The sequence below is a fragment of the Salmo salar genome, chromosome ssa12, assembly GCF_905237065.1.
Source record: "Salmo salar chromosome ssa12, Ssal_v3.1, whole genome shotgun sequence".
In the NCBI taxonomy this organism is placed as follows: domain Eukaryota; kingdom Metazoa; phylum Chordata; class Actinopteri; order Salmoniformes; family Salmonidae; genus Salmo; species Salmo salar.
Window position 1 is genome coordinate 66,196,335 of NC_059453.1, and position 17,534 is coordinate 66,213,868.

Below are 17,534 nucleotides of genomic sequence, written 5' to 3' on the forward strand. Positions count from 1 at the left end.
AGAAGCACGGTGGCTAGGAAAAACTCCCTAGAAAGGCCAAAAACCTAGGAAGAAACCTAGAGAGGAACCAGGGGTGGCCAGTCCTCTTCTGGCTGTGCAGGGTGGATATATTATTCAGTACTTTGTTTTAGTACCTTTTGCAGCGAATACAGCCTCGAGTCTTGGGTATGACACTACAAGCTTGGCACACCTGTACTTGGAGAGTTTCCCCACATTCTTCTCTGCAATCCTCTCAAGCGCTGTCAGGTTGGATGGGGAGCGTTGCTGCACAGCCATTTTCAGGTTTCTCCAGAGATATTCGATCAGGTTCAAGTCCGGGCTCTGGCTGGGCCACTCAAGGACATTCAGAGATTTGTCCTGAAGCCACTCCTGCATTGTCTTGGCTGTGTGCTTAGCATCATTGTCCTATTGGAATGTGAACTTCCGCCCCAGGCTGAGGTCCTGAGCAGGTTATCATCAAGGATTACTGTACTTTGCTCCGTTCATCTTTCCCTCAATCCTGACTAGTATCCCAGTCCATGCTACTGAAAAACATCCCCACGGCATGATTCTGCCACCACCATGCTTCACCGTAGGGATGGTGCCAGGTTTCCTCCAGACGTGATGCTTGGCATTCAGGCAAAAGAGTTCAATCTCAGTATTATCAGATCTTGTTTCTCATGGTCTGAGAGTCTTAAGGTGCCTTTTGACAAACTCCAAGCAGGCCGTCAGGTGCTTTTTACTGAGGAGTGACTTCCGTCTGGCCACTCTACCATAAAGGCCTGATTGGTGGAGTGCTACAGAGATGGTTGTCCTTCTGGAAGGTTCTCCCATCTCCACAGAGGAACTCTAGAGCTCTGTCAGTGACCATCAGGTTCTTGGTCACCTCCCTGACCAAGGCAATTCTCCCCCAATTGCTCAGTTTGGCCAGGCAACCAGCTCTAAGAAGATTCTTGGTGGTTCCAAAATTCTTCCATTTAAGAATGACGGAGGCCACTGTGTTCTTGGGGACCTTAAACGCTGCAAATAGTTTTTGGTACCCTTCCTCAGATCTGTGCCTCAACTCAATCCTGTCTCAGCGCTCTACAGACAATTCCTTCAACCTCATAGCTTGGTTTTTGCTCTGACATGCATTTTAAACTGTGGGACCTTATATAGACAGGTGTGTGCCTTTCAAAATCATGTCCAATCAATTGAATTTACCACAGGTGGACTCCAATCAAGTTGTAGAAACATCAAGGATAATCAAGGGAAACAGGATGCACCTGAGCTCAATTTCAAGTCTCATAGCAAAGGGTCTGAATACCTTTGTAAATAAAGGGTTTCGGTTTTTGCTTTGTCATTATGGGGTATTGTGTGTAGATTGCTGAATGGGTTATATTTATTTAATTCATTTTAGAATAAGGCTGTAACGTAACAAAATGTGGAAAAAGTCAAGGGGTCTGAATACTTTCCGAAGGAACTGTATGTTGACAGACATCGGCAACTTATTTCCTGTCACTAAAATCTTTCTGTTCTTGCTACTACAACAATTTACCTATTGCCTGTTTTCACTGTCAGATATGTGAGAGGGGACCATGATTAATATGTAATGTTGACTCATATCTGTGCAGATCAGATCATGACTCAATGGCCTTGTTGGAGCCTTCCAACAGAGAACAACATATTAGACATATTAAAAGGTCATTTTATTTCATTAGGTACAAATAAGTATTGGATACTGGTTATGCTTTAAAAAGTACATCTCAACATGTACTACTGTTGTCAATTTAGCTTTTTGCCATTTAATGACATGCTCTCACTTAGTTGAAAAACAGATTTGCATAAAATATGATTTCAAGCAGTTCTGAATGAAGACACTTTGTTTAAAAGCTCCACTAAAATGTTTCATTTGGTTGATAAAAATTAGGTATTGTTGAAAATAAAAATAGATTTCTAAACTGAACAGCACGACACCATTCCCTTAAAAATCCCCTACCAGGAAAGAGGGGGGGTGCCAGTAAGTATAGCAGGGTTTGTTCCCATAACAGTAACTCTTCAGGTGTTAGTGCAAGAATTCTGTCTTTGAAATTCTGTGCTTTAACCTTACAATTATTCAAACATGACAGTATTGAAACGCTTTAACCTGTGCTCTAACCTTTCAATTCTGTCATGTTTGAATAATTGTAACACTGGCACCCAACTATTATTTTCCAACAGATATCATCCAGTTAAAATTGAGTTAATCAAAACAAAACTTCTACTTTGTTTTGACATTTTTAATTTCAAAAGTTTATAACACTTCACCTATAGATTGCAACATTTCTGAAGTCAGGTACATCACCTAACGATAAGGTGTAAAAACACAATGCTAGAAAAGGTTTTTTATCCATCATATTCCAAAAATGTGTTTCCCCAATCTCAAACTCCAGTTAAGTATCAATGGAAAATAAACTCCATATATATGTGTTACAAGGATGTGACCCTTATTCAGACTCCAGATTCAACAGAATGGCTACAAAAAAAATAGTTTTTTCAACAGATTTGAGTGCATTCCCAACAGGCTCAACTCCAAATCTATCAGATGTATTCAATGGGCCAAATACTACAAAAGGGCATGAGGGTCAGAAATTCACTTTCTAAGTTTGTTATATGGTGTGTGTGTGTGTGTGTGTGTGTATCAGTGTGGCTGAAGACAGGTAGGCATCTACTCTGCAGCCTTGTTGCTCTCCTCGGTTGGCTGTCCAGTAGTGGTTTCCACAGTCTTTGAGGCCTAGGAGGGAGGAAGCAAGGCCCCGATTAAGAATGGAGAGAGCAAACAGAATGTTTTGAATTAATTTGTTTTTCACCATTGTCATATCAAATACCTTCTTTTTCTTCTTCTTCTGTGTTTTGCGACTGGCTGAGCTCTGTAGTAGAGTCTGGGGGAGAAAAAGGGATTGTTTGCTGTCAATCAAGAGATGTCTTCCAAGGAAGAAAGCCACAACAGAACTGCTAAGTGTGGAAATACACTGGTCAAAACCTCAGATGCCATCTCACACCCTTATGCAGTTACTTAAAGTGTAGGCTCTGAGGTGCAAGTCCCTGTTCATTAATATAGTTATTCATGTAATATGAGCAGTGAAGAGCCATTCAGGTTGCCTGGGGCCATGGGCTGGGAGCCAGCTGGAAGCCCTACTTACCCTCAGGTCTGCATCCTGCACCTCGTGCTCTGACTTGTAGAGCTCTGCCTCAAAGGGTCCGCTGGTGATTTTATGGGGGCCGTTGGCCATCAGCAGCACTGTGAACTTAAACTGGGCCACAAACTCTCCTGAGAAGCAGAGAGAGATAATGAGACACGTAGTTAGGAAAAAAAGAAAGAAACAGTGCACAGAGGATAGGAAAAGAAAGATGCAGAGAGACTCACCATCCTTCTCATTGAGCACACTGAAAGGCTGTAGCAACTCGTGTTTGGCACACTCCACCACGCCCAGGCGGGCTTTTGCCTCATCCTCAAACGCCCTGAAGAGAGGAGAGGAACAAGACACACCTGTTAGCTGAGGAGGTCTCCAATGGACATTCAAAGCACCTGACTCACAGCATCAGTGAGATGGTTGATGAAAAAAAGTCCACGTCTTTAATGATAAGATTATGGTGTTGATGCGGTTGGTTATAACAAGTCTCTGACACTTCTAATATGAGGACATCCTACCTGAGAGTGAAGGGCATGGCGTCGAAGCGTCGCTCCACCTCGCTGAAGAACATGCGGGAGGTCTTCATCTTCAGCCCGTACTGCTTACTGGGGTCCCTCTTGTAAATGGTGGTCCTCTGGCCTCCATCCCTGGCCTGGGCAGGGGACAGGAGCATAGAAACATCAGTATTGGACAGTCACATTTAGCCAGGTAAGAAATTAAAAGGAAAAAAAGGATAGTTCAGACTCAGTAATAATGCCCTTTTCTAGCCATGTTACCGCATGGGGGCATTGGGATCCCCCCCTCGCTCTCTCACCTTCCCTTCACCAGTGCTGATCAGCACATCAACAGCGTAGACCTCGTGCACCTCAAACTCCGCCTTCTCATGGTCCTTCCTGCAGATGGGCATCAACAGTAGCCAATCAGAGCAACTCACATCTTTCATTTATCATTCAGTCCTAGTGACTAGGGCTGTGACGGTCATGGAATTTTGGATCGGCCAAATTACCGTTATAACTGTTCGAATAGCAAAAAAACAACAACAAAAAAACGTTCTCCTCATGACTGCATGTGCTCCTAGGCATTGCCTTGGACTCAAATCAGAAACTGTGTTTACTGTTTAGCTAAGCTGACTGACAGCTAGCAGAGAGGATAGCTAGCTAGCTGGAGTTAGCTAGCCTAACTTGCTGACATTTCTCTGTGAAGTCACAGAGTGTGCCCTGTTTTTGGTAATCCATTGGGTGCATGTTTTCCCATGATTGCTACAATACTGTACCTTGCTGAAACAAGGAGCAACAATGTTTCATCATGGTGTAAAAAGACCATGTTAGTACGGAAACTGACTCAACTTCACTTCTTGTCTTTTTGAATGCCTGGCCATTCCATCTTCAGTTCCACAACACAAAATTCAAAAACTGGCTAGTTTTGTCTCCTCTCGTCTCTTCTTATGTCAGCTGTTAGATGTGAACCAGACTTACTTTTATAGAAAACAAAAATATAAATGCAACATGCTGTCTGCCGTGGTACTGCACTTCATCAAAGCACTATTCTCTACATGTGTTCAAGTGCTTGGACATTAATGTACCTTTGCTGGTCTGTGGGGTTCTGAATGATGGTTTTCTCTCCATCGATAACGTGTTGCTTCAGCTGATGAGATAACATACCTTAAACAGAAAGATAAAAAGCCATTACAACAGTTCTCGCTCCACATTTTACTGCAGTCACACAACAGTTAACTTCATAGACTGGTTGGCTGACAATGTCCTGAAAATGATGCTTGTGCATTGATGGTAGAGGTCGACCGATTAATCGGAATGGCCGATTAACTAGGGCCGAATTCAAGTTTTCATAACAATCGGTAATCAGTATTTTTGGCCACCGATTTTTTTTTAATTTTAACTTAATTTTTTTAATATAAATATTTTTTAACTAGGCAAGTCAGTTAAGAACACATTCTTATTTTCAATGACGGCCTAGGAACGGTGGGTTAACTGCCTTGTTCAGGGGCAGAACGACAGATTTTTACCTTTTCAGCTTGGGGATGCAACCTTACGGTTAACTAGTCCAACGCTCTAACCACCTGCTTTACATTGCACTCCACGAGGAGCCTGCCTGTTACGCGAATGCAGTAAGAAGCCAAGGTAAGTTGCTAGCTAGCATTACACTTATCTTATAAAAACAATCAATCAATCAATCATAATCACTAGTTAACTACACATGGTTGATGATATTACTAGTTTATCTAGCCCGTCCTGCGTTGCAAAAAATCGATGCGGTGCGCATTCGCGAAAAAGGTCTGTCGTTGCTCCAACTTGTACCTAACCATAAACATCAATGTCTTTCTTAAAATCAATACACAAGTATATATTTTTAAACCCGCATCTTTAGTTAATATTGCCTGCTAACATGAATTTCTTTTAACTAGGGAAAATGTGTCACCTCTGCAACAGAGTCAGGGTATATGCAGCAATTTGGGCCGCCTGGCTCGTTGCGAACTGTGAAGACTATTTCTTCCTAACAAAGACAGCCGACTTCGCCAAACGGGGGATGATTTAACAAAAGCGCATTTGCGAAAAAAGCACAATCGTTGCACGACTGTACCTAACCATAAACATCAATGCCTTTCTTAAAATCAATACACAGAAGTATATATTTTTAAACCTGCATATTTAGCTAAAAGAAATCCAGGTTAGCAGGCAATATTAACCAGGTGAAATTGTCACTTCTCTTCCGTTCATTGCACGCAGAGTCAGGGTATATGCAACAGTTTGGGCCGCCTGGCTCGTTGCAAACTAATTTGCCAGAATTTTACGGAATTATGACATAACATTGAAGGTTGTGCAATGTAACAAGAACATTTAGACTTATGGATGCCACCCGTTAGTTAAAATACGGAACGGTTCCGTATTTCACTGAAAGAATAAACATGATAGTTTCCGGATTCGACCATATTAATGACCTAAGGCTCGTATTTCTGTGTGTTATTATGTTATAAGTCTATGATTTGATAGAGCAGTCTAACTGAGCGCTGGTAGGCACCAGCTGGCTCGTAAGCATTCATTCAAAATAGCACTTTCGTGCGTTTTGCCAGCAGCTCTTCGCAATGCATTGCGCTGTTTATGACTTCAAGCCTGTCAACTCCCAAGATGAGGCTGGTGTAACCGATGTGAAATGGCTAGCTAGTTAGCCGGGTGCGCGCTAATAGCGTTTCAAACGTCACTCGCTCTGAGACTTGGAGTAGTTGTTCCCCTTGCTCTGCATGGGTAACGCTGCTTCGAGGGTGGCTGTTGTCGATGTGTTCCTGGTTTGAGCCCAGGTAGAAGCTATACTGTTACACTGGCAATACTAAAGTGCCTATAAGAACATCCAATAGTCAAAGGTATATGAAATACAAATCGTAGAGAGAGAAATAGTCCTATAATTCATTTACATCTATTAGCAGACGCTCTTATCCAGAGCGACTTACAAATTGGTGCATTCACCTTATGATATCCAGTGGAACAACCACTTTACAATAGTGCATCTAAATCTTTTTTGTGTGGGGGGGGGTAGAAGGATTACTATATCCTATCCCAGGTATTCCTTAAAAAGAGGTGGGGTTTCAGGTGTCTAATTCCTATAATAACTACAACCTAAAACTTCTAACCTGGGAATATTGAAGACTCATGTTAAAAGGAACCACCAGCTTTCATATGTTCTCATGTTCTGAGCAAGGAACTTAGAACCTTAGCTTTCTTACATGGCACATAATGCACTTTTACTTTCTTCTCCAACACTTTGTTTTTGCATTATTTAAACCAAATTGAACATGTTTCATTATTTATTTGAGGTTAAATTGATTTTATTGATGTATTAAAAAAATAAGTGTTCATTCAGTATTGTTGTAATTGTCATTATTACAAATAAAATTTGTAAAAAAAAATTTAAATCGGCCCGATTAATCGGTATCGGCGTTTCTTTTTTTGGGGGGGGGGGTCCTCCAATAATCGGTATAGGTGTTGAAAAATCATTTGACCTCTAATTGATGGGGCCGGAAGCCATGCATTGTTATCATTCTGAACGGTCAGATGGCTAGGAACAATTACAATAAGCTGCCATGTGGGGAATTTTAGGTGGCTCATTTCAGCTAGTTTTATCTTGTTTTTGATACCATGTCTTGTTGTGAGGCGTTTTGAGTGATTTCATATCAATGCTAATATGACTAAAATTCGCGAGCTAGCTAACCAACAACTGTAACAATGTATTTGAGAGACACATGTTCATTGTGCAAATGCATCTGTTTTTAATAAACATTTGGAGACTAACTATAGTTTACATATTGTCAACAACCTAAGCCAACCCAGTCTGTTTTGCCCCATAGTTGCGCAAGTGTCGGTTTTGTTGCTAAACAATCAACCCGTCTATATGTAAACGGTCAGCTAAAACCATTGATTCACTATCTTAGACCCATGAATCCGAGTCACCTCTCAGGGCAAAACTGACTTTCTGCCTCAACTAGTGAAGGCACTCACCCTCGATGGCTGTGCATTTGAATGACTGAGCGATCTTGTTCCAAGCCTCTGTCACCTTTGAGTTCTGGTTGCCAGGCTTGACAAGGCGTAGGGCTGCCTCCGCACACAGATGAGCTGCCTTTATCACGTCAGCTTTCTTCCCCGTCACTGGCGCTTCCTACATGTACAAGGCAGAGGTTAGGTCAGGGCGCTACGTTGACCTTTTTTTTTTCAAGGAGTTGAAAAATGTAGATGTACACAAAGACATTTATGAGCGAAATTGAAAATATTTGAGATATTAAAGCTAAAATCCTTAATTTTTTACAAGCGCACTGGTGGTCGCACAGCAAAAATATTTAGGCACATTTGTCAGAACCATGAATGAGAGTTAATGTGGGTGATTTAAATATATTTTCTGGAAGTTTTGTATAATATCAGCCAGTAGTTTTGAAAGTAGTGCTCACGAGCCAAAGCGGATCCCGAAAATTGTGCACAATTGTGTACAACGTCCTCGCGTCATTGTTCTCAAGCCTCTGTAGCTGTGATCAAAGAGAGTAAAACAAACTCTGTGGTGTTCATGTGGTGTGCATGTTTGGCTCACTTCAAAACTGGGGCTGTAATGAAAACATGAAGCAGACCAACCTCTTTCGTCCTTTAAAAACCGGCTGTATGTAAAATATTGTGTGCTATTGCTTGGGAAATAAATACACGTGACTCTGGATGACAACATAATTATGTTTGTTTCCAACATTAGGGCTGTTTTCCTAAAGAAGTTCCATCTGCTTCATGTTTTGTTTCCTTGCCACGATACTAACAAGTATCGAGATACTCGTATCTTCCAGGCCCTAACGCAACCTCATTGGACAATACTGGGCATATCCTGATCCCGCCTCCCACTTTAACCTTGCAACCTCATTAGACATAATTGTACCTGCCAATTAACATTGTCCATCAGTTTGGTTGTTGCAGGCCAGTTCCCGACTTTCTGTAGTTGCACCCAAGGTCTCAAAGTAATGTGATAATGTCATTTCATACAATGGAAAGTTATACCGGTAGTTATATGTTGGCATCAACTCCTTGGAAGTTGTGTATTTATTATAAATAGCATTTGGCTACGTGATGAATGATGATCGCTGACAATGAACTGCAGTGTTGGATTATTACCCCATATCATGGAATAATACATTTGGGAACGTTTATAATGACAAAAGGTGGACACATGGAATTATTTGAATTGGATGGATGGTTGATAACAGAAAGGTAGGCCGATATTTTATTGTTTAAAAAGTGGGTGAAAGCATGCATGGATGCGCACCTGGTAAAAACCTTAGCCTATTGTGCAATATGTTCCAAAATTCACCAGCGACACCATTGTCCACCTGATCGGGTGGACAATTACCTTCTAATGTATTTGTGTGGCTACAATGGCATCTTTAGCGCACAACATTCTCTGGTTTGCTGAGAAATGCTTTGAAAGAAATTATTGTAAAGTGGTTGTTCCACTGGATATCATAAGGTGAATCCACCAATTTGTAAGTCGCTCTGGATAAGAGCGTCTGCTAAATGACTTAAATGTAAATGTAGGTCTAATAGATCTCACTTCTAATTCAGGAGGCTTTCTAACTTCTGATGCATGGAAGTTATCATGCATTCGATGAATTCAATGTATTTTCGCTGTTATCAAAATAACTAATGGTAAGCGCATGCAGCCACTCATCCCACTTGCTTCAGAGCGCACGTTCACTGCATGACAGGAATGAGCAAGTAGATCTCATGCACTAAATTATGGCAGGTTAGAATGTAAGGATTCTGTGCCTTTTTTTCCGCTGGGAGAGGACTGCAGATAATGTATTATACATGTATGAGCCATACATTTATACGTCAGGTCCAAAACAGGAGGCAACAAAAATGAGGTCATTTTCGAATCCTCCAGAATATATCTCTTCAATGAGGGCTTAAGAATTCCAAGTCATTAGGTCATAACGGTACATACCTTGGTAGCTCCCACAACAAAGCTATGAGCCACATTTGCGATGAAGCCATCAACATGGACTCCAAGATCACTGCAGAAATAAAGGGGACAGAGATGGAGAGGATAAGAGAAAAGGAGAGACGGAAACGTTTTAAGTTATGAAGGAAATAGAAGTTCATCAGACATTCAGAAATCGTTATGCCAACTATGTAGTTGTGTAGCGATGTTATATGATGTACTGTTATATCTTGTGTAATGTAAGTGTCTTGATGTGTTTGGACCCCAGGAAGAGTAGCTGGGGATGCCTAATAAAATACAAATACAAAGCCAGTTGCTGATATCTATGTCATTGTGTAAAAGGACATATAGATGATTAAATACATTTAGACAAGGACAAAATGGCAGTCATGTTGTGCTTCCAAAGATCAAATGGGAAAAAGTTTACTGACAAAAAAGACGTCAGAGATAAATTAAACAGTCTAATTTGTGTGATTTTATTACGGTAAGTGTCGAGTGAGGATATGCTCCGAGGGTAAGTTGTTATTGGCTTGTTCACCTACAACCATACCGCAGGGGGATCATAATGTATTCCAAAGACAGCACCCATGACAATGAAATTGCTAGTTAAGGATACACCCAGGCTTTTGGTATAGTAATGAAAAATATGACTTTTCAACAGATTCAGAGAATGGCACAGCCCTACAGTAATACAAGTTGGCATAACCATCTACACTGAACAAAAATATAAATGCAACAATTTTTACTGAGTTAGAGTTCATATGACCAAATTGAAATAAATTCATTAGGCCCGACTCTATGGATTTAACATGAATAGGAATACAGATATACATCGGTTGGTCACAGATTTCAACAACAACAAAAAAGGAAGGGGTGTGAATTAGAAAACCAGTCACTATCTGGTGTGACCACCATTTGCCTCATGCAGCGCAGCACATTTCCTTCGAATAGAGTTGATCAGGTTGTTGATTGTGGCCTGTAGAATGTTGTCCCACTCCTGTGCCGAAGTCACTGAATATTGGCGGGAACTGGAACACGCTGTCGTACACGTCGATCCAGAGCATCACAAAGATGCTCACTGGTTGATATGTCTGGTGAGTATGCAGGCCATGGAAGAACTGGGACATTTTCAGCTTCTAGGAATTGTGTTCAGATCCTTGCAACATCAGGCTGTGCAGTATTATGCTGAAACATGAGGTGATTGCGACGGATGAATAGTAGTGAAATGAACATTCAATTCTCTGGCAACAACAATAAGCGTTTTGTGTGTATGGAAATGTTCTGGGATCTTTTATTTCAGCTCATTAAACATAGGACCAACACTTTACATGTTGGGTTTATATTTTTGTTCAGTATAGTTGGCTCTTTAACACTCACAATATTCCAGACAGTGACATCCTTATATTAACAGAAGACAGAAAACAGGAAAGGGAGGGTCAACAGAGAGATGACAAAAGTGGCAATCCAACAACTAAGATGAAAAGGCTTGTTCAACTATACAATGGCAATAGTGACAATTAGGCACCAATACCAGATGAACAAGGCTAGTAATCCAATCTTTACTTATCGTTTGCCATATAGACATACAGGCACATAGACATACAGGGAGACAAGACCTAACAAAGACGACAAGTCAACAGCCAAGGAGACCCCATCAGATGCATGAGAACACAGCAAACAAGATGACAGACAACACATACTTGGGAGACTGAAGACACACAGAGTGAAGGGGTAATGTTACTGTAGATTGAGGTTCATACATTTTGACCAGATCTCCATCTTTAAGTGTGTAGTCAGGGTCACTCTTCAGGGGAGAGAAGTGGCAAACACAGTTATTGACTGAGACGCTGGTGGGGAAGGCAATTCCTGGAAGAGGGAAGAGAGAACCACCAAATCTTCAATTTAAAATAATCTGCAGTGTTTATGAGAGACCTGACTGATGGCAAATAATGTCCCTCTTTTCAACCAATATCACTCCTCACGGTTCTGTCATCTCACTGACATATTCAATAACTCATCCCATGTTCAGGCCCATTGTGAATGTGTGGCATGTGTTTCTGATCTGGAGACAGTATGACAACATACTGTCCCCCTCACAAAAGAAAGCATGGCTTTGAACCACCTGCCCTATATAAACATTTATGGTAGACGTAAGAGACAGGACCAACAGTCATAACTACATAGTAGGGCTGTGAACGTTTAAACGACATTGGGATAGTTAACGGTTATAAAAAAACTACTACCAACAGGTCCCAATCAAATCAATCAAATGTATTTATAAAGCCCTTCTCACATCAGCTGATGTGACAAAGTGCTGTACAGAAACCCAGCCTAAAACCCCAAGCAGCAAGCAATGCAGGTGTAGAAGCACGGTGGCTAGGAAAAACTCCCTAGAAAGGCCAGGACATAGGAAGAAACCTAGAGAGGAACCAGGATCTGAGGGGTGGCCAGTCCTCTTCTGGCTGTGCCGGGTAGAGATTATAACAGAACATGGCCAAGATGTTCATAGATGACCCAGCAGGGTCAAGTAATAATAATCAGAGTGGTTGTCGAGGGTGCAACAGGTCAACGCCTCAGGAGTAGATGTCAGTTGGCTTTTCATAGCCGATCATTATCATCATTAAGGGAAAATGGAAATTAAACATACCTAACGCAACAATCCTGTAACGTTAGTAGGAGGAGATATGCATCTTTCAAATGATTTGCCAAGGATATAAAGCGCTCCACACCTCATCGCGGTTAATAGTTATCAAAATAGCAGAGTGAGGCAGGGAAGGGACCGCAGCGAAGAACTGTATGGCAATACTTTGAGAAGTTAAATGAGAAGGTGGTGAAATAAATGCAAACTGTGCAAGGTGGAATTGAGCTACAGTGGCAATACAGCTGAAATGCTTAACCATCATCTGAAATGGAGGCACCATGGAGTGAGAAAATCACAGCACTGATTACAGAAATGATTGCAGTTGATATGCAGCCATTGTCAATGGTAGAGAATGTCAGCTTCACTGCCCTGATGGCATATCTAGAACCTGTCTACAAGATGCTATGTAGAAACAAAATGTAATGACCTGGATGGTGAAATTGTACAATGATTCCTCTGTGAGTACAAAGCGCGAGCTCTCAAACACCATACGTGGTGTTAACAGCAGATTGTTGGACGTCTATGAACAGGCTGTTATACGTCACTGCAACGAGCCATCACATTAATGAAAAGTGGGACATGCACTGACAATTGAGCACACGGAGGAGAGGGACACAGCAGGGAACCTAAAACAGCATTAACTAGCAGTAAAGTGAGCGTCTTCTGTAAGTAGCAAGGACTGCGGTAGATTGAAATGTACTGCCCCCTAGCGGTCATACGCAGGACCATATCTGAATAGTAAATTCACGTAATTTTAAGATTTTTTATTTTCATTTAAACGTTTAAATGATAAAAATTGCAGTTTAAACACTAAGAACAATTGTAACCCCATTCCGCTTGCACTTCTCACCCAGCTTTTATCCCCCTTCCACCCCAGCCCTTTTACCTTTCTTCAAGTCTTTCTCCTTCCTGAAGACCTTGCCAGTTTCTGCCATGATGTGAGCATCTCCCTTTTCACAGAGACTGAGCACAGACACCCCTGACTTGGACGCCTCAATCACCACGCGCAGGGCCTCTAGAGAGAACAAGAGGGTAGGGGAATAGGAGGTGGAGATGTATGAGACATTTGAGAGGTGAAAAAGAGTGTAGAAGTGAGACCAAATATGTCATCATCACATTCAATCAGAACATGTGCATTCTCTATAAATAAGACTATCCATCATGGTTGTATTATGTCATGATGAATCAGCTGCCATTTAACTGAGTTCAATGTTGGGGTATGAGTCATGACTCTGGGCCTGGGGTCAGTTTGAAGCCTGTCCATAGAGGGGTAAGGAGGAGGAGGAGTCTACCGTGTCCGGAATTTACGTCCCCGTTCATTTATTGTATTCAGGGTTCATTCAAACAATTTTAAATTTTAGTTTTTTACTATTGACAGTTACAGCGGATTTCGATATTGTATACCCATTCGCTCTCATTAAATATAGGTCATCTGATTTATTTGTTTCAGTCTCTGAATTGTTTAAATCAAACTTTTCTCTGCCAGCTCCTGGTATCAGTGCATAAAAACTTAAAGCTGTCTATCGATATCAGCTGATGTACGAAGGGCTATATAAATACATTTGATTTGATTTGTCTACTGAATTAGCCTAGTGCGCGTGGGCACACATGCACACTAAGGCTAAGCTTGTTTTCCCATTTGAACTATGCTAGTTTCCGTCCTCATTACCAAACTTCATAAATACTCCACCCTCGACTTCAAAACACCTTGCTAGTTATACAATCATGTAAATAACAAATTTGCTGGAAATAAACATTTTATTGAATAGTCATGACCGGTTGAAGATGTCGTAAGATGACGGTGGCGAAGGATATCATTGCTACTTAACGCAGATCCAAGTTCAGTTTTGAGATCCGCCGGCATCATTGGTGTAGGGTTAGCTGGATGTTTCTGACTGGTCTTGGAACTGTGACAACGGGCAGCCGCTCCTCGCTTGGTTTGATGGGATAAGTAGTGATTTTGCCAACACCGCCAGCTATGTACAGTCATGTACTCTTATACCCTGACTACACCGTGCGCCAACAAGCATCTGCGTTGCCAAGGGCTAACATTTACATTTAAGTCATTTAGCAGACGCTCTTATCCAGAGCGACTTACAAATTGGTGCATTCACCTTATGATATCCAGTGGAACAACCACTTTACAATAGTGCATCTAAATCTTTTTTTTTTGGGGGGGGGGGGGGGTTAGAAGGATTACTTTATCCTATCCTAGGTATTCCTTAAAGAGGTGGGGTTTCAGGTGTCTCCGGAAGGTGGTGATTGACTCCGCTGTCCTGGCGTCGTGAGGGAGCTTGTAGAAGTCAGTTCTATTTGTGATGCAGATCACGCTGCAAGTCCTGCCTCTCCTATCTCCTCATTGGTTTATAGAAGCAGATACCCACGTGCCATCTCCTCATTGGTTATACTCACGTGGGTGATTGAAAGATGAACTGTGTTGTCGGTCGTCATGGTAACTATGAAAGTTTAGATGCCAATCATCATATAAGTTCAAAGAAGAAAAAGCCTGGAAGGAGGAGAGATGACTAGAAACGATTCGGTTGACCGTTTTATGTGTGGATTAATTGTCAAAGTAGAGGACCTTGAGCATTTCAGGCAAAATAACTTGATGTTTATATCCCAGGACAAATTAGCTAGCAACAGCAAGCTAGCTAAATAGGACAAAGTAGCTAGCAAGTGCAAGCTAGCTAGCTAAATTGCCATAAATATTTAATGCTTTTCGACCTGTCCCCAAATTAATGTAATTGGTTCAGAGTTTGTTTTGATATTTTAACCTGCATGTCATGATCGCGTTTGGTGTGGGGGGACAAAATACATTTATGCACGATGGTGCACGAGTTTGGGTCCGTGTTAGCCCTTGGCAACGCAGACGCTCGTTGGCACGCGTGAGCAGTGTGGGTGCAATAATTGAATAATATAGATTTCTAAATTTATTTTGCAACGAGCGGTGTAGTCAGCCTATTTACATTTTGTTAAACTGACTATCGTATCTGTTGATTACATCTGACTTACTATAATGAGTAATCCAGGAATGTCACAAGTTACGAGAAAACTTGAGAAAATAGCAACTCTACACAGCGCAATCACTACAATGAATGGCAAAATTACTTCCGGACACAAATGGTCTGCGTAGCTCCTCCTCCTGCTCAACACCGCCAACGATCTAGCTGTGTCATGTCTAGAAAGGAACCAGCTTTGTCAAATTATCGTCAACAGTGACATTTTTGGGCATTTTAGTTAACCTAACCCAATTCTCCTAACATGCTACATTATTTTTTGTAATGTCAATTGAGGTGGCTCAACAAATCACAGCACAGATTGAAGGGTAAACTTCCTGCTTTTACTTCCTGCTATGGTTACACTCAAAATGGCTGCCAGTCCACCCATTATGTCATCATTGACTTGAATGAAGATCCCCGTCTACTCATTCTATTTCTGTGTGTCATAAAGCTACTAAGGTCATGCCAACAAGCAATGTCAGCATTTTTAGCCCACTTGCTTTGGGTAGGAAATTAGCTGTCCATTTATAATACCTGTGAACAAGTTGTCAGTGAGGCAGCTAGCTAGTCAGATCATGTGTGGTTGGAATAATATTTCCCTGTCAAGTTTAAGCCTTTCCCAGTAAAATTGTCTCAGTTGACTACAGCTAGGCAGAACAAACGTACACATACATAGCCAGACCTATTTCACTTTACATGGAACTAGCTAAGTTAGCTAGTTATGACTGCTAGTAAGGGGCAATTACATGACGACAGAATTATGCGGAGGCTAATTTCCCACTTTAAATGTATGCCAAACAAAAATCAACGATTGCAAAGTTAAACAAACCATACAATTCTATGCACAAGCCAGCATTTTTACAAAAACGAATTTACTTTAACAGTACAGATGCAAAGTTTGGTAACAGAATAATGGCTCAAACAGCATAAACCATCATTCTGTTACAAAACTTTGCATTTGCATTGTTCGTCAAGTAAACGTATTTTTATAAACACTTTTGTAACATTTTTTTTTTAAAGTAATCCTTGTGCATTGAGTTTTTGTTTCTTGGTTTTTGTTTGACATAACTAACCAAATTTCCCCAAGGCCACTTCCTAGCTGTGTGGTTGACATGGAAACATAAATTCCGTTAACTACTGTAGCTCCCCAAACAGTGAACTAAGATGACAATACAAAAAAATAACGTTTGCTAGCTAACTACATCTAACTAACAAATACAATAGTGGTTACTACTGTCTGGTGTGACTGTTGATAATTCATGTTTAGGTAACGTTTTCTAGCTAGCCGTTATGTTCACGGTCCTTGACAAAATAACCGTTAACCATAGCTAGCTGGCTTACTGAACTTTGCTCACAAAATAACGTCGTGAAGTTATTGGCCTACCAGGGCTAGGCCAATTTCCATTCCACCATCACACGTTTCTAAACTGCGCCTACTATGTCAAAGCACATGGTTGTGTTGGTCTGTGCCTACACATCAGGCTGGTGTTGTACGAAAGGCCGCCAAGAGCAGGTCACCCCGATCTGACACTTACGGTTGGCGATGTCACCTCCCATTTTGTACTTGGTGACAACCAAGTCCTCAGCGATAGTCTGTTCTTGTTCTTCATTGTCAGACATCTTGACAGCGACTCTCTTTACAACACACTTCCTAATGTGTCGGCACCAAGACCGACACCTGTGTGAAGCTAGCCACAATAGTGGAATTTGTGGTTCGACTTCAAAATACAAGTCACCAATTGAAAGTGATACAAACTGATACAAATAATGGAATCATGTCATATTTGGAGTAGATAATGCTAAACAAGTTTAGAAAGTTGTTATATACATTTGAAAAAAGTCCATAATTGCTGAACAATTAATAAAATGGCCACCCGGACTATTTACATTGACACCTCCTCCTCCCACCCTCTCACATTGTTTTTACACTGTTGCTACTTGCTGTTTATTATCTATGCATTGTCACTTTACCCCTACCTACATGTAAAAACTAACTCGACTAACCTGTACCCATGCACATTGAGTCTGTACCTGTACCCCCTGTATATAGCCTCGTTATAGTTATTTTATTGTTTTACATTTATTACATTTTTTACTTTCTTTTATTTAATAAATATTTTCTTTACTCTATTTCTTGAACTGCATTGTTGGTTAAGGGCTCCTAAGTAAGCATTTCGTGGTAAGGTCTAAACCTGTTGTATTCGGCACATGTGACAAATAAAAGGTGATTTGATTTGATAATAAGTCAATATATGCTAATATTTGTGAAACTCTTCACAGTTGTAA

General features: G+C 41.0%; 1 protein-coding gene across 2 annotated transcripts; it reads right to left on the minus strand.

The window, feature by feature from the left end:
- Nucleotides 1-1,645: 1,645 nt before the first annotated feature.
- LOC106565538 (proliferation-associated protein 2G4) lies at nucleotides 1,646-16,955 on the minus strand. 2 transcript variants are annotated; one of them, XM_014132784.2, is made up of 12 exons: nucleotides 16,784-16,955; nucleotides 13,136-13,264; nucleotides 11,369-11,474; nucleotides 9,612-9,681; nucleotides 7,640-7,796; nucleotides 4,714-4,792; nucleotides 3,946-4,024; nucleotides 3,650-3,783; nucleotides 3,365-3,459; nucleotides 3,141-3,268; nucleotides 2,826-2,879; nucleotides 1,646-2,731 (listed from the first exon to the last, which is right to left on the minus strand). In XM_014132784.2, the coding sequence occupies exons 1-12, from the start codon at nucleotides 16,866-16,868 to the stop codon at nucleotides 2,666-2,668; spliced, it is 1,182 nt and encodes a 393-aa protein (XP_013988259.1). In that variant the 5' UTR covers nucleotides 16,869-16,955; the 3' UTR covers nucleotides 1,646-2,665. The 2 variants fall into 2 exon arrangements, with proteins under 2 accessions (XP_013988259.1, XP_045547612.1); XM_045691656.1 differs by lacking the exon at nucleotides 16,784-16,955 and adding an exon at nucleotides 16,633-16,744.
- Between the last annotated feature and the right edge of the window lie 579 nt (nucleotides 16,956-17,534).